The sequence below is a fragment of the Aplidium turbinatum genome, chromosome 9 (genome assembly GCF_918807975.1).
Source record: "Aplidium turbinatum chromosome 9, kaAplTurb1.1, whole genome shotgun sequence".
Taxonomy (NCBI): domain Eukaryota; kingdom Metazoa; phylum Chordata; class Ascidiacea; order Aplousobranchia; family Polyclinidae; genus Aplidium; species Aplidium turbinatum.
In genome coordinates this window covers 14,517,204-14,535,078 of record NC_137480.1, presented here as the reverse complement: position 1 = coordinate 14,535,078, position 17,875 = coordinate 14,517,204, and the positions used below count along the sequence as shown (strand labels likewise).

The 17,875-nt window shown below is 37.9% G+C and overlaps 1 protein-coding gene across 5 annotated transcripts; it reads right to left on the bottom strand.

Annotated features, from left to right (window-relative positions):
* Positions 1-602: 602 nt before the first annotated feature.
* LOC145777260 (uncharacterized) lies at positions 603-17,384 on the bottom strand. 5 transcript variants are annotated; one of them, XM_082588600.1, is made up of 12 exons: positions 17,258-17,384; positions 16,438-16,665; positions 10,156-11,102; positions 9,723-9,802; positions 9,411-9,514; positions 8,077-8,275; positions 7,799-7,854; positions 7,534-7,672; positions 6,400-6,486; positions 5,134-5,208; positions 2,095-2,156; positions 603-1,642 (listed from the first exon to the last, which is right to left on the bottom strand). In XM_082588600.1, exons 3-12 carry the CDS (start codon positions 10,976-10,978, stop codon positions 1,489-1,491), a joined length of 1,779 nt encoding a protein of 592 aa, XP_082444726.1. In that variant the 5' UTR covers positions 10,979-11,102; positions 16,438-16,665; positions 17,258-17,384; the 3' UTR covers positions 603-1,488. The 5 variants fall into 5 exon arrangements, 4 of the variants coding, with proteins under 4 accessions (XP_082444726.1, XP_082444725.1, XP_082444728.1 ...); XM_082588599.1 differs by having other exon boundaries at positions 16,438-17,295; XM_082588602.1 differs by having other exon boundaries at positions 5,137-5,208; positions 16,438-17,293.
* Between the last annotated feature and the right edge of the window lie 491 nt (positions 17,385-17,875).

Sequence of the window (17,875 nt, the reverse complement as noted above, 5' to 3'; positions counted from 1 at the left end):
TTAATGCAATTCTCATAAAAATGCATTAGGCCAACAGTAAGCAAAACTGCTGATATCCTGCACTTTTTCTATGGTTTTCAATCATTTAAAATTAGGCCTACACAAGAATTGTAAAAAGACAAGATATCAAGTTAAAATTAAAAATAACATTTTTTTATTTGACGATTATAGGCTACATGAGCTGTAAGCTATAGCTCAGGGGTCGGCAACTTTTTTGCACTACGGATCGGTTTGAGGCAAGCATTATTTTGCAAACCGGCCATCAATAAAACACATTTTGTTATAAGTTTGTTGTAGGCTATGTTCAGCCTACTTCGTAATTTTTTCTTGTTTGCTCTTGTTTTGCTGTTTTCGATAAAAACTTTATAAAATTCTTGTTTTTTAGTAGATCGTATGGTCGTTTCGTTGTCTCTCTGTGATTATGGGAACATGTGTAACTTTTGCATTGTGTAATGTATATATGCCTATTACTTGCATATTTCAAACATGTAGCCTACTATGTTTTTGTTCCTGACAAATAAACCATTGATTGAAGGAACGAGAAAAGGTGGTAAAACTTTGAAAGGTTTAAAACGTACCTGAATAGTAGATCATGTGGCACGGATCATAAAAACAAACAGCAAAACATAAAAACAAAAGACAAAGAAAATCAGTACATATGTAGTAACAAATAACAACCTAATGAAAAGTGTTGTGGATTGCATTTGCCGGTTCCAATATTGACGTGGATGCGCAGCAGTCATCATTAAAAAACACAGTAGTTTTGATTTTTTTGAAGTATAGGTTTTATTTTTAGATTGAAACTTTTCCGAATTGTTCCCGCCAAATCTGCTACCGGTACCCCAAATTTAAAATCAACTTAAGGAACTTTAATGATTATTATATTTTTTGCTGTTTCCTGTCTGTATTGAAATGTAGCTTTTTTGCTGATATGTTGATAAATGATTTCATTCTGAATTTAGGCCTACTTGTATCATTCAAACAACAACAGACAAAATAAAATCCTCTCCTTCTTTCTCTCCTGTATTAGAAAGTCTAAGTCAGGCCCGGATTTAGGAGAGGGCAGAGGGTGCAGGTGCCCCGGGCCCCTTGACTTCTGAAAGGCCCCTCTACGTGGAAAAAATGTGATTTTGTGTTAGTTTTTTGCTTTCAGCCTTTGACGTTTCTGCAAAATGCTGTGCAGTGCTGGATTAATGCTACTGTAGACGTGAAGATGGTTTTTCGCGCCGTAGGCGCGAAAAAAATGTTTGCACGGGGGCCCCCCGATCTAAAAGTGCCCCGGGCCCCCATTAGCTAAATCCGGCCCTGGTCTAAGTCGTGCTATGGGCTAATGTGTTTAAATGTTTACCTTAGTTAGTGATAACACAAGGGATGCGACAGCTGTAGCCTACGTTTTAGCTTATCTGCGAAACGTCAACGCAATCATAACGCAAACAGAAATACGCAAAGGCTACTATTTCCCAAATTTGCACTAAAACAGAAGGCAAATTAAAGTTTATTTTGTAAACTTTTTTCTATTTCCAACAACTTTCTAGACTTAATCCTGGCAATTGGACTGTTGGCTCCTCCTTGAAATAACAGTTGCCGATCTTTGAAGGACATTCTCGAAGGATCTCTGATGTGCTTTTTCAAAGAAAGATTTCTGTGGACATAAATAGATTTACTACAAAATTTATCCAAAATCTGAAGCTGGTTAGAATTTTTTAGGCCTAGACTGCATGCATTCAAAGTTGCTTTAGTTCAAACATTAAAAAAGACACCGCAGCTGTGTCTTTGGCATGTGTCGATTGCATAATCTTCCATGCACCAATTGAAGAGAAAAATCTGCGTGTTTTGAAGGATGAAACCAAGGGCTGGCTGCTCTTCAGTAGCCAGTCTTAACTCCAGTAACCTCAGGAGCTCAGACAAAGAAGAAGGAGTATGTTTAATGTTGATGAAATGTTTAAAACATTTTAAAAGTTTCTGAGCTATCACGACTGATGAACAATTACAATACCATTATTGTTTTTCCATGTAGCCTGTCAAATTTGTGTCCGGCAATAATTCAACTTCAAGAAACATGCTGAATAAAATTTTCAACATTTTCAAACTTACATTTCCTTTTCTGAGTGAAGTCTTTCTAAACCTTTCTTACAAGACTGTTCTTTTACTTGTTCCTGTAAAACATTACAAAAACAATAGGCCTACCGGTAAACAGTGTTGTACGTTGACGGCGTCAACTTTTTGTTGACGCTAAGGCTAGCGCCGTCAATTTATTTTTCAGTTGACGGAAGTGATAGCGCCGTCAACTATTTTGCCGATTTTAAGCGTCAAGCGCTAAGCGTCATTTTTTGTTTTCATGGAAAATCTCGTTTCACAATAAGAGTTTCACAATGTATTCTGGCCAGCGCGACTCATCCGAATTACCGGCTTTTGCGTTGGTTGGAATGGCTCCCTGGAATACATGCGGAAGAAGTTCGCCAAATGGTGATCACCCATGTATTGAGAACGAGGGATCAGAGACAGAAAGCGAAAAATCCATGAATGGCATCGCGGACGTTGAATATACTTTATTTCAAGAGCTCTATGCCCCTGAAAAGAGCGATGTTGGTGTAGTGGACCTCGTTGAAAGATTTATACATGCTAAACTATCACAGCACGATTGGAACAGTGATACCTTTCCGACTAAACGTTTTCAACTTGTTTTTGAATTACAACACACCAATACCAACCAGCGCTGCTGTGGAACGCATGTTTTCACTTGGAAAGGACAATATGCGCAGGGCGCCGGAAGCGGAGGGGGAGCAAGGGGAGCGGATGCCCCCTGCCCTCAAATTTCTGTGGATGGGGAGGGAAGAGGGGGCAATGGTGCCCTTTTAATGTCATGTAAGCTATGGCACACTTTGCAATATAAAAATTTATGCTATTCGCTTTTAGCCTAATTATAATGTTCTATTTTTGCCTCAAAATAATATTTACGACACAAAATTCTTCATCACAGTAAGTTATGTTACATCATTATAAAATAGCATGATGCCCTTTCGTGCCATTGTTCTTTGTATAGCGGACACTTGTATCATTACTCGATAATGAGCTGATAGATGAGCATTATCGCTATATCTTATCTTAAAACTTACAAAAAAATTGGCCTTTTAGCAACAAAAGTGCCCTTTTTTCATTCTCCTGCCCATCCAGTCAAAAATCGCTCCGGCGCCCCTGAATATGAGTCCCAAACGCAGCAGATTGTCAGACAAACGTTTTGAAATGCTTGTTTTTCTGCAAGGAAATAACTAATAGGCTGAGCAGCTAATTAGAATACAGTCTCAAAACATAATACCTGCTCTTTATTTATAGCTATTGTTAGCCTGAACTTGGTTGAAATATTTCCGTTTTATGAGACGCTGGCGAAAAATAGCGCTAGAAATTAGCGCTGGCGCTGACGCCGTCAATTTCTTTAAGAGCTTACGTTGTCCTTTACGCCGTAAAGATTTTAGGCAATTCGCGCTGACGCTGACGCCGTCAAATTATTTCAATGACGCGTACAACACTGCCGGTAAATCACTTTTATCCAGTGACTATCTTAGTACAAAACTTTTGCCCAACAGATGGTTGCATTTCATATTTCAGAATGTTTTAGACTTTTTACATGAACTAAAAATTGCTATCCATTGGAATCAGACTTACGAGATAGCGCTATTCTGTCGCCCATATAAAAATAGCATAGGCTACTCAATAAACATAGGTACCTACTGCAGGACTATAGGCCAGGGGTCACCAACCTTTTTTTGCAAGCGGGCCATTTTGGCACTAAGGAAAGCTGTGGCGGGCCGCACTAATAAAATTGTAGGTAGGTTGACTCTTATGCTAGAAAAGAGCACATTTCGTACCCAGTATCCAGCGTTACATGTTGTTAATACTTATGTTAGAATACTGCAGCAACAACATTAGTCGAACAACGCTGCTGCCAGGCTAAGCTCCTTTAACAATACTTTTGACTTCTGTAACAATGCCTAATAAACGAGGCCACTTGTTTTGCGCACTTATAGCGAGGCGAGCAGTTTCATCAGAATATTCATCGCCAAGCAAGAGTGGTGTTGTCACTTCGCTTCACAAAAGATATCTTGCAATTAACAGTTTCAGCGAACAAGGAAATGTTTGACACATCGCAATACAGGCAACACTAGTGACCTGCAAACATATCAGCGAAAAATAGGCTCCAATAACAGGGAAAAAGAAACCACAGGCACCATGAAACAAACGCTTGTGGAAATCACCGAAAACACGATTCTATCGTAACTCATGAACAGTGTTCCCTCTAAAAAAAGCAATGAGTTGGTTTTCCATCCCTTTTGTGAGAGTCTATAAAACCGTCTTTCTTTGATTATTTATTAGACAATTGTCACTTGCGGTGCTTATCAGCATGGCAAGAATTATAAACAACATTTTGCAGTACTAAGCTAAGTATTTTGGTAATACAAACTAGAAAAGTCTTTAAATTTATATGTAATATTTTGTTAATTTATTATAATATGAGTTGGCACGCCAACCTATTTTGCTAACACAATAACGGTGAAACGCACACTAGTGTTTACATGACATTTACAAACTCAAAATAAGCAACCCTATGCTGACAGTGTGACTGGACATCGCATTGGAATAACTTTAAGCGACCCCCACCTAGAACTACAATCTGATTGGTCGGTCGGTGGAATCGTTTACAAAGCGAAAATATGCGTCCCAGAAAGTATTTTTTGCCTTCATGCTCTTTAACTCCTCAAGAAAAGTATTTTTGGTTATACTTGTACGATGATACCTTCCGCGGGCCGCACATAACAGCGTGGCGGGCTGCATGCGGCCCGCGGGCCGCCAGTTGGTGACCCCTGTATAGGCCTACACCTCAGCACGGCATCAGCAAATAGAGCAAACAGGTTAGGCTATATACGGTTTTACATTTTTTTATAAAAGTTTCTGTTAGCCGTAGACGTTGAAAATTGTATCAGTTCAATGAATAAGCAACAGTTCTTTTTTTTTTTTCAGTTACAAGCTAGCTAAATTTATAATAACTTTTTATCTTCAACTCAATCAGTATAGACCTATCATCCACCATTTCTTAGTTTGCATCAAATTAAAACAGCGTTTAAAATTTTTACTAACTACCGAGATCTTTTTCTTTTTTTTTCTGTGAAATACGTTGAGTTTTTGTTTGTTTTCTTCCGCTTCACGCTTTGCCTAAAAGAAAACAACAGATAACCGTCCATGTGTCCACTACGTTACTTTAATTATTCTTTGAGCTACGGTGCGATAATAAGAGATAGCTAATAAACATTAGAATGTTGTTGTGGCACGACTAATTTTCATTTAAGTCAAGGTTTACCAAAATTTCAAACAAAATGTTAGGATATTCCTTGATAGAAAAAATACAAAAAAATGAAAAAAATTGGAAAGATTTAAAGAAGCAGGAAAGTTTATGTACCAGCTTGGCCGTATGGTTACGAAATTTAAGAATAAGCGGAAGCTTGGTAAAAGGCATTCCTGTAAGCTGCAAAAAGCTCGCGTGATGCTCTGGGCTACGGCCGTATGACCAGAGATGCAGTGGCCTTGACAAGGGGGTCTAGGTAGTACTTTTGGACCCGGGCCCGGAATATTTTAGGGGCCGGGATTTTAAATAATCCCCGCGACTTCAAACATTATCAAGATCTTAATATAATCAGATGTAAAGGAATTGCCATCAGAAATTAAAACAGCCATTTCAGCCGTCAGATGGTAAAGTACCGGGGCCCATTATGGGTACCGGGCCCACTTCAGCTTTCTGGTGGTAAAATAGCCACCTCAGCCACCAAACAGTAAAATAAGAACTTAGTCAAGTATAGTTATAGTGATCTCCTTAACCACGAATATTTCCCGAAACACAAATTTCAAAATAAACAGGCTAATATTTGTTCAAACTCAAAAACTGAAATGGCACAAGTAAGAAGATTGCTGTCCCTATTTCTGCCCTCAAAATTAGACCAAACCGCTTTTCAGATTGCAACAATGAGCAAATGTTTGAGTTAGGCCCAAACACCTTTCCCAAATCAAATTGAAAACTCTCTGACTGTCTGCACTAACTTTGCTAAACATCAATGGAATCGAGAAGTAATACTCTAACGCCATGTGACAAATAAAAGTTCAAAAAAGAAACCGCTAGGTAGAGATAGTAAGTTTTGCGGTTCAAGAAATTTTAAGATTGCGCAAGATTTGTTAAATGACCATGCTTAAACGGCATCAATAAAAGCATGTACACAACCTTTATATTCATAACATTGTCGATTAAGGGGGCCAGAAAATAAATTGGTACTGGGCCCGAGAAATCTTGTCAACGGCCCTCATATAACACACGATGAAGAAGAAGCTGCAAAAAAACAGTAATTGAAATCGAACCAATAATTCTTCGAGTTGGTTTTCTTCTTCTCTTCTTATTTTCCGCAATTCTTCCAATTTTCGACGTTGCTCTTCTTCCTCACGTAGCTATGATAAAACAAAACTAAGTCAATTTATCAACTGCACAGAATTTTGGAGTGAGATGAAAACTGCAAAAGTAGGCTACAACATTGTACGTAGGCTACAACAGAGCTTTTTTAATTTCGCATTGACAGAACTTTATCTTTTTATATATACTCAATCTTCATCTTTGCTTAAAGAAAATTGCGCATGAACAATAAACATGGGTTATCTGTTTTCATGAGTCACGGTTTTTAGCCAGCTCGCCCAGTGTCGTCAAATTGAGTTCGGTCAATGCCTGGATGTTGTCATGCCATGTCATACCGTGTCTAGCACTAGTAGTCATGCCATCGTCTTGGTGGTCTGCCTCTTTTTCTCTTTCTATTAACTTTACCTTCCATGCAGAATGTGTTGACTCCGTATTTTGATCTTTTAGTATGGCCGAACAGTTTTAGAATTTTTTCATTTTATTTTTGCTGTTTACAATTGTATGTAGCTTCGATACAGTCAATAGGTCTTCTATTTTTATGTAGTCAAGAAGCCTTTTGTTGGTCATGCTTCTCATAATGTGATCTTGGGAAGTGGTAAGTTTTTTTTTATTGTTGGTCCAATTTACGCTTTTTAGTCTGTATAGCACGACTGCTAAAGCGTAAGTGTTGAAAACTTTTTATTTTAGTTTGATTAGAAGTCTAATGGAGGTTTGGTTAAAATATTTTTATTTGTTTTCAAATGCTACCCTACCTTGACTTTTGTTTGTTTGTCGTATCCAGGTTTGCACCGGGTGGTTGAAAATTTAGATTAAGTGGACGGGAAGGCGAGGAAGCCAATCTTCGTGTCCACCTTTAGGCATGCCTTTAAGTGTCCTGCCAAAAACACAGCCGCATGCTCTTGAGCGGTGTCGAACCGGCGTCCTTTCGATTGCCGTTCCAGGGCTCTCACCACCAAGCTATGCAGCCGACAGCGTGACTGATTCGGGGTAAATTCTTTTTATCTTTTTAGGTTAACATAAAACAAAAGGTTGGTATAGAAATAACTAGGCTATGCAGTTAGGCTAATTAATAAAATAAATTTTACCAAATCATTGTAATTATCATTCCACTTCTTTTCTTGATCTTCCTTTTCAGTTTGCGCTGTGATTTGTTCACTTCTGCAGTTATGGCCACTTTGTGTTTCAATCTCTTTTCTTCTTTTGTCTTCTCGTTGCATTTTTTGGCTAAAAAGTTCGAAATGAATAGGTTTTTATTTACAGTACCAGTAGGCGTTTTGAAGTAAAGTAAGTAAGACGTTAAGTAAAGTAAGAGCAACGGTAAGTAGGCTAAGAGTTTTGAAGTTATCAAACCTTTGCCTTTGTTCGCGTCGTTTGACTTCTTGCTTTGCTCTTGCTTCAGCTCTTTCCTAAAACAAATCAATGGGATTTTAATGTACATTTGAGTTGACCTACAAGGAAGACTTACAGTTCAGTATGATAAAAAATTTAATTTTTCAATGATCAACAAGTCATCACTAAATCGTAGAAGTGGATTCATATTTGGATGAGGTTTAACACGGCAGTAATGCATTCATACAGTGTGCAGCAGATCAACAAACACATATGAAGAATAATCTAAAGTGCTAAACCTTTTTTATTTTCTGTTCGTTTTGCCATCGCATGCGGTCGTTGTCTTTGCATTCATTCGAAGAAGTTTCGACATCGTTGAGGTGGTTTTGTATTGTTTCAAGCTCTTCATCTTCATTTTGAAAAAATTCAGGCGGAGGAAGCGGCAGAAGATCAAAGTTAAAATTATTGGACCGCTCTGTTAAAGGTTCATCACAAGACCTATAAAAGTACCTGTAGTTAGATTTCATTTAATGATGCAATTAGGCCTATACAAAATTAAAAATTCATGATGTATTCAATCCAATAACATCAGAAAAAATTACGGAGTAAAACTTATTTTAAAGAAAACAAAGACAACTTTGATAGAAAAAAAATATGAAACTAAAAAAATTAGAATCAAATTAAAATGAGAACGATTGGAACAGGTCTATATACTTACAAATGGATACATTGCGTCTCTCATCACGCAAGCTAGAAGCTGCATAAATTAAGTAAAAAGAAAAATCGATCAAGTAAAACTTGCATTTTGGAAATACCGTATAAAGGATTTTTTACAGGAAGACTACGTGTGTAAACGAAGCTGAGACTATACTATCATGATATACAAAACCTATTATGTTAAATTGAAGTCAAAGTTGGACTTCTGCCACAAAAATATAAAACCTTTTTAACTCCAGAGCTATAGATGAATATTGAAAATACAACAAAACACGTAACAAACAAATAAATTAGAAATAGAATTGGGGTGTAAGGCAGATAGACAAATCATTTTAACAAAAAAGAAAGGTGCAGTTCGAAAAATGTATTTTGAGAGAATCGGCGGGCCGGTTGAATCAATTGGTTGTTGGAGATACCGTTATAGGGAATCAGATGCAGAAGATGAGGAGATGATAATGCATGCTAAAGGCTACAGCGGTGGTTTGACTCGTCGACTATTGGAGAAACAAAGAGGAGAGCAGAAGATTGCAGCTTGTGGAACGGTTGAGGGCCAATTTTCGGATCGGAGATGGCACATGATGATGATGATAAACAAAATGGAGTTTAGTCTACGATTTTAGATAAGGCTTTTTTTCATTCAATGCACAATAAGTTGCTTTGTAAGTTGTTTACTTAACTAACAATAAGGCTACTGGCAGCACCGTTGATCGGGAGTCCAAGAGACGTTTGGACGAGGGCCTGTGTCTGTGATGCATGTGCATTCTGCATCCAATCTATTTTATTTAGAGACAACTTTTGATTTAAAAGGAAACTACCTCAGGTGCTTCCTATAAGTGTGTTTTTTGGTATTGCTACCGTGCCCAAAAGTTAGCTCCTCAACGACCACGGATACTGGTATAGCCTAAGTTCCACATACTTCACATCAAACGAGACATCGATGCTTTTTTCTTCATTCCTATTTGAAATATCCTGTGCTGTGGAATTCGTATCTAACGAAGTTTGGGAGGTTGATTTATTTCTCTGTAATATGAACACAATATTAGAAGATTCTGAAAGTATTGTAGGCTAATTGCAGACAACATAAATGGCTGTGAACTCGAACTAACATTCAAACAACTAGCAACAAAACAACCAGATGCTGCAATGCTACATCGTTGTTATGTTCAAGAATCTTTGTGAATTGTTGAATATATAAAAGGTAAATAATGGTACAAATAGGCTTAGTCACCTGCAAATGTTCTGTTGTTTTTATAGACCGCGGTGCTTCACAAGTATTCAGATAATCAACGTTATAGTTGTTATTCTCATCTAATCAAATATAGAAGAGACTTTAAGTCTAACGTGGATTATAATTATACAAAACGTACAAACTCAAATAACTTGCAGAACAGTAAGGCAAGATTTAAAGCAAACTTAGATTTGCAAACATGAAAATTAAAGTATAAGAATCAGTAAACCACTCAAATCAATTACTAGAACGGAAATCGAAAGGGCGCGAGTTCGACACCGTTTAAGAGCATGCGACCGTGTCTTTGGAAAGACACTTAAAAGCATTCCTAAAGGTGGACTTAAAAATTGGTTGGCTTGCCTTTTCGTTCACTTAATATAAATCGTCAACCATCAGGTGTAAGCCTGGATACACAAAAAAGCTACTTTGATACCTTGAATATGCAAGCCTTTATTTTGCTTAGAAGCTTCAAACATTTCTGGATTGGTGTTCAAGAGTGAATGTTCTAAATATCGAATCTCACATCCCGTCCAAGTGGAACTACGAGCGGAATGTGTCCGACGCAGAGAACTTTGATTAATTTCACGTTTGTTGTCCTCAGGAAGGCACTTTACCAAGTAATACATTCCTGCAGGTCGAGTTACTCTGCTGTTGTTGAGAAATGAAGAAAACTTCCGGTGATGAGAGCTACTTGTAGATTTCGACGGACTCGTCTGCCTGGTATCAAAAACTAGAGGTTGATCAGGTAAGCTTGAAAATGAATTGTTTAATTTTGTATGCCTACTCAACGTTGTTGAATCAGGCTCCAACTCTTTTCTGCTTTTCAATGTTTGTTGGCTTGGTTGGGAACTTGTTGAATCTCTTCGTTGGACTCGTTGTAGCTTGGCTTCCGCTCGCGCTTGTAGATCACGAAGTTCAACTTTGCTGATAATCTTTTTTACGTCTACATTTGATCTAGATCTTCTCAGACCACTGGTTGAAATATTAGTTGAATATGATGACGGCAGATCAATTGATTTGGTTAAAGTGCTACTTTGTTCAGCAAGCACGTTGTTTCGCGATCTGTTCATAGAAGAACTTCTACTCCTTCGTTTACCAAACTTAGATGCAGCTAGCTTTTCTAAGCGTGCCTTGGTATCTCGTTCTTTAGCTTGAGCAAGAAAAAATTCAAACAATGAATTTTTATCTGTGCTTTGTTGCAGTTTCGATTTCGACCTGTCAAACTCTTTTGACAATTGTTGTACTTCATGTTCCATCTCTTTTACGTCGTTATTACTGACATCGTAGGATTTTAGAGCTTAGTTCAGTTTGATGTTTTCGGTAGTTTCTCATTGCCGTATAGCCATCTATATCGCGACAGTTTTCAATTTCTTAAATCGTCTGCAAAATAAAGAAATTGTTGAGTGGTAGACCAAGAGAATTACCCATCTTTCAAAATAGCCGACCAATTTGTTTGGAAGGCAGTGTGTTTATTTTCGCATGTAGCTTACCAGGTTGTTCTATGTGACATAAACTAGCAACAAAAGAAGATAACATTCTCTGGCTCATGGTTAATAGCTTGTAGTCAAACTCGACTAAGGTTTAATATCAGTTTGGCCAGAAGGTTTTTCATGAGGTCCAATTCTTCTGAGATCTTGCAAATAAGACTCTAATAGTTGCTGATTTTTTTTTTTCCTTTAAAAGATAGAACTGTTATAACTTGATTGATTTGATCAATGTCCTCAGACTGGGAAAAGCTTCCATAAGGGCTTAGCCTATTCTGGCAGTTTTGCTTACTTGTAGAGGCTTTGAACTCCTGAGGTAGGCCCGGTCGCGAAATATTTTTTCCTACGAGATTTTTGTCTCATTTACATATTTTGGTAAAAGTTTGTATTAAAACCGTGTGGAATGCAACAGTTTCTCGTTGGCACGGTTGGTTCAGTGGTATCATCCTCCGCCTAGTAATCGTGAGTTCGACGCCCGTCGAAGTCAAACTTTTTTTTTTCTTTAAATTAATTTTTGCGGTGCACAAGAGCTTTTCAAAAAAGTAGGGTTAGGGAAAGCTTATATTTTATTATCATTGCAGAATTTTATTGGCAAATAGTTATTTCGCAATCTGAATCAACCAATCTCTCAAACACTTTCGGAAAATCTTACTTTTAAAGTGACTAAAATAAATGAGACAAAAATCTCGTAGGAAAAAAAATTTCGCGGCCCGGTCACCGAGATTGACAGAATAGAGTTTCCGATAGCTATTGAAGTGTTGTTGACGGGGAATTATTCCATTCACTAGCCACTAGGTGCCGCTGAATGGAGAGCTGTCCTGAATGTGTTGCTCAAAGGCACATCCTAAGAGCCGAACCAGCGCAGCTTGATCTTGAGTCGTGCGTGTAACCACAGTGCTATCGGCAGCAGGAGAACTTTGAGATGAACTCGTAAAAGATGCAAACTAAAAGTTCTCAAAAGCATAGCCTCCGGTAGACTATATCAAACTTTGCGATACAAAACGTTGCATGTGCTTGTTGAAACCATGCAAAAGCGTGCATAGTTGAAAATATTGCTACTTTGTTTGGTTTAGAGATACAAACAGCATGAAACTTGCGAATCTCTTTGATTATGGTCAAAACACTTATAGATGCTGAGCTCACAAAAGACCGAAAGATTTTTGAAATTACGGTACTTAAATTCTTTTTGGTGCCATAGCAGGTTCAAATTGGTTTTCGTCTGCACTTTCTGTCATGTGCTGAGCTGACACATTTTGTGTTTTGATTATGATGGTTAAAAAATAATAAAATAAACTAAAATGAACTTCCATCTTGAAATTGAAATAACAAAAACTTCACCTACCGGTACTCACAGTTAGCATAAATAAGGCTATCTTAAAAAAACGTCTGTGAATAACAGAACCGACTAACACCGTTTGTCTGTTTGACTTGGATTATTTCTGCTATGATTCTGACCACAACTTGCCATTTACAATTTTGTCCTTCATTTGTTCTAAGTAGCATCAACAAAAAAATTATTTATTGCATGTTTTACATCAATATGGATCAATGAGTTCCTCTGTGTGACCATAACATACAAAAACTTTCAATTCAGATGTACATGACGCGAACTTCAATGGAATTGTCAACGCTGTAAAAACTCACTCAATTCTTTAGAAAGAGTCTCCAATCAAAACACTTGGTAAGTATAGCCAATTGCTTTCAGACCAGCAGTAAACTGAAGGATGCTTGAGCACTTTTAAGCTACAACGCACAACTAAAAAATGTGAACAGCAGGCACTTGTGTAATGGCTTTTCTTTGAATCTCCTTTGTTGCAGTCTACTAAGGTGTTGCGACAGATCCAAATTTTAAATTGATTAGGCCTACCCTGTTTCGTTCTAAACACGTTGTAACGTTCGCGTTTTGTTGCTTCTACTTTTTTCTAGACATGTGGCATGTTTGACCAGGGACACCTAAACTAGTCCCTGTGTTTGGCATATAAGCTATAGTTTTTCGTTGTGATAGCAAGAAAACAAAAACAAATTGGAGTAAACAAACAAAAATCTTGCTTACGTCACTGAACGAAGGCTAGTTTCCAGACTGCCACTTTATCTGGTTCAGATTTGGCAAAGATCTGGTCAAATCCTTACCCGATCTGGTAAACATCTGGACCAGACAAAGTAGATGTCTGGGTTATAGCCTATACACTCAATACGCGTGTTTCCTTATTGGACCATAGGCAATTTTCCTTATTGGGTTAAGTAAGCCAACTACGTCGTCTGCTTAAAACATTATATGCGACGTCAAAACTGCTATATCATAGCCAGTGGTGCCACGGCTTGTGTTTTAGCACAAGATCTTGTGTTTTTACTTTTGATCTTGTGTTCTTGTGCTTTCCGATCGATTTTTGGCTAAATCTTGTGCTTTTTAATCAAAGTCAAATTAATCGTTGCTACCATGGTTTGAGTTTGGTAGAGAATTAAGGACTGGAACTAAAAGGTTTTGGTAACTAGGTTTTCGGTTCCACATGGTACTTAGGCAATTAGGCATATTGACCAATTTTACTCATTGAGTTATCAGGCCAGACAAGATTAGCTAAAAACTTGATCTGAAGAGAGTACAGTATGTGCTTGTCGTCAAACTCAGAGGTTGTGTTGCCCGATACTAGATAACAAGAGCAGCGAAAAGAGTACATCAGCATCAAATAATGACAATCATTCACCAAGTCCCAAAACGAAAAAGTGGTATAAACAGCCTTTTAATTGTCAATGGTTGGATTATCCTGATTTTAAAAGTTAGATACAAGAAGACAAAACTGATTGATATGTAGCCTTTTGTGAGATATGTAATATTAAATTTTTTGAAATGATGGACCGTAGAAATAAAAACAACTGAACTAAATTAAAGACCACGAATAGAAAGAGAACATTAGTAAGCATGTATCTTCTCTAAATTGTTGATTTCAGAGTCATGTTATTTTTCAAATTGGCACAAAATGGGTCGCAAAGGTTCAATTTTGCAATCTTGTGCTTTTGTATCCAAATCTTGTGCTTTTTTTTCTTATATCTTGTGCTTTTTCCAAATTTGCTGTGGCAGCATTGATCATAGCTATTATTTGTTTTCAATGCAAATCTATCCTAATCAGAGATTCTACGCCGTAGACTTGCGGCGTAGACTTTTTGTTTACACTAACGATTGCTGCCACATTTTTTTGGATAGTTGTTGCTTGAGGCTACGCCAAAAAGTTTTCGCGATTTTTTAGCGCATAGCGTCAACGTATAACCTACTTTTTGATGTCTTAGCTTGTTGTTTGCATTTTTTTTTTATCAAACTTTCCAAATTTTAAATATGTTGAAAGAATGTTTTCAATGGGCAAAGACATATTGAAACCAAAACGCTGCAAAATGTCAGATGAACACTTTCAAATGCTTGTGTTTCTTCGTGGAGATTCAAAATAAAACTTGTTTGTTTCGAGTGGTTTATACCGAGTGAATGTTTGGCACCTAGCAAACAAAATGAGTTTACGCTAGTGTATGCGCTAACGCTGACGCAGCCAACTTTTTTTACAAGTTACGTTGACACATACAGCGTATGGTTTTTCGAACGTTTGCGTTTACGCTGACGGCGTCAATATTTTTTGTATGCGCGTACATTACTGATCCTAATGAGTAGGCTATAGCCTACGGCAGCGGTCCTTAACCTTTTTCTTTCACGGACCGGTTTTAAAATGAAAATAGCCTGTCACTTCGTGAACGAAGAAGCTTCAAGATCAAGCGGCGCTGGTTTTACTCTCGAGGTGTGCACTTGAGCAACGCCCGTTTAGGGCTGCTCTCCATTCAGTGGCACCGAATTGATGGAATGGTTCCTCGGCAACAACGCTTCACCAATCGGAAACTTCAATTTGTCAATCTCAGTAACCGGCCCTGCGTCAAAAGCCTCTAGAAGCAGGGAATGGGATGGAATAGAATGAAAGATGGAATGGAAAACAGATTTTGGGATGGAAGATGGAAAATGTCAAGGATGGAAAGGAATAGAAGATCTTGATGATGGGATAGAAGACAATCTTTCATCATTCCATCCCAATTCCATCATTAACTTTCTAACGCTTTATCAAGACATGCAAAATATTACGTTGCTTGTTGAAATAATTCGATTTTCAGTTCGTATTAAACCAACGGGACTGTTGTCCTTTGCGAATTTGTTAAATCTACTGTCGTTAGGCAGAATTGACCAATCAGAAAGCTATGGTTTTTAGGTTTATTTGTGGCATATTCAACGCGGAGATCACAAAATGTGAAGATGGAGATGGAAGAGATTTCTGAGATGAAATGGAAGATTTTTAAGATGGAATGGAAAAAAATCTCAGGATGGAAGATGGAAAAAACGTCTTCCATTCCATCCCATACCCTGTCTAAAAGTATGCGAAACTACCATAAATAATTTATCAAGGCTTTGTCAATCCGAGGATAAAGGTTCAAAACCAACCAACTGAGGTAAAATTTCGACGATCCATCTGAGGTGCTGCCCCTAACTTTCGTAGGCCTATATAACGTATGCAAGGCAAATTTCACTTCATACCTGAAATAGGTTAGTTTATTTGTTAGGTCGTTGGTGAGCAAGCTGTTTGCTTTGGAGCATCAGTATCATGGTTTTTGAAAGGCCGGTAAAACTCTACCGGCACTGCAATTCTTTAAATTCCGTGCTGAGTCCAGAGCCACCCTTTCGGTAGAGAACATGGGATTGAGTGAGAGAAAAGAGCGAGAAAATTATGCAAAAGTGTAGACAATTTATGTGTATTTCCGATTTTGGAGGTAGGTAGGCCTACGTGACCAAGTGCCTTGATAGATATATAACAGATTGTGGGTAATATTTTTTTACGTATAGTGCATGGCAGAAACGTCGGCTGCGTAGCCAAGTGGTGAGAACGTTTGCGCGACGCTCGAAAGGGCGTGGGTTCGACACCGTTCTAGAGCACGCGGCTGTGTTTCAGCAAAGACACTTAATGGCAAGCCAATATAAAGGGAGCAGCTGACTCGAAGACTATATGTCACTTCGCTGCTTCCTGTCGTCTGTTGTATCGCATCTGTGATCGCAGTGTACTGTATGATATCGCAATGGGCGCAAATAAAAGCACGATTATTATTATTATTATTATTATTTATTGTAATCAGTTTATTTTATGGCTAAGGACACAGCCTATAATTGACATATTTCCGTTTTTAAACGTAATCAAGCGGAAACTTTAACTCACTTTATTTTACAACTTTTGTATGTCTTGACATGGCGGTGCCGCGGTGCAAACGTAACGATGGAATTGAGATAGCATGATTCCAAACTGCATTGAACGTCTGCAGACGTTGAATCAATGCAAAATTGACGGAATTTGCTCTTTGCATCATTCACATCTTCTGACATTATCCATCCTCCATTCCAAAATGTACCTTTTATTCCATTCCATCCCATTCCCTGCCGTTACAACCTGTGAGACAATGGGAGACAATTTAGTGAAAGTATTATTTATCGAGATCACGCAGGGCGAATCTGAGAGAATGATTGTTTCGCCATATTGAAATGCATTGGACGAAAGCTTCGTTAAGTAGCTGTGTTTGAACAACGGTTGCTTGTAAGCTATGTTGAATGAGAGATAGGCTTGGCATGAAAGTTAGGAGATACACAATTATATGTTATTTTAATTAACATATAATTGTGTATATGTTATTGTAAACACGTCCTTGGGCTTCCTTCGGAAATATATTAGTGGGTCCCTATGTTTAATGATGGCGCATAAACATAACACAAGAAAGTGCTAAGTTAGGGCAGCAAACTCATTCAATGTATGGAAAAAATTTAGATTTATTATTTTAGCAAAGAGTAGGCTACACAACTTTAAAATATTCTAAAAAGAAATAGTTAATATAGGCTATGCCGGCAATGCAGTGGTCGTCGTAATCGTGTGAGCCTCTGGGGCCGAGGGTTTATCCTTTTACCACCCCAGATTTACGATGTTCCCGGACTACACTGGAAGGCTACTAGAGAGCAGCCAATCTTTGGTTTCATCGCAGATCTTTCACTTCGTTATGTGGCTTGAAGATGGTACAGTCATTGATGATGAGCTCTGCGGTCTGTTCCTCGGCACCACATTCACAGGAGGAGGAAGAGGCCATTCCCCATTGGTGCATGATTGAGTGGAAAAGCCCGACGCCCGTACTGCAGTGGTGGATCTAGAAAATAGTTAAGAAAGAACCAGAGTTTTAACAAAGCAAAATTATAAGATAAATGAATAGTTTAAAAGTTCAGTTCAGTTTATTTTTTTTGTTTTGTTGGAGAAAAAGAAAGACACAAAAAGCAAAAACACAAATAATTCGCACAACAAGAATGGCAGCGAAAGACCAAAAGGTCACCAAAGTCAGGTGCCACCCAAACATTTAAGTCAGCTGCCACTAAAACTAGACCTGTTCTCCAAAAAGTAAAGTTTAAAGCAGGTGTGGGTTTAAATTTTGAAAAATTAAAGTTTAAATTTTGAAAAATGGATGGAATAATGGCACCTAATGGATAGAAAAAGTCTTAGCCAACACTTCAACAATCAAAAACTTCACTATGTCAATCTGGGTGACCAGGCCTGCGTCAGTGGTTTAAAGCCTCTACAAGTAGGCTATGCAAAACTGCAAGGATTTAAAGACGTTATAAAT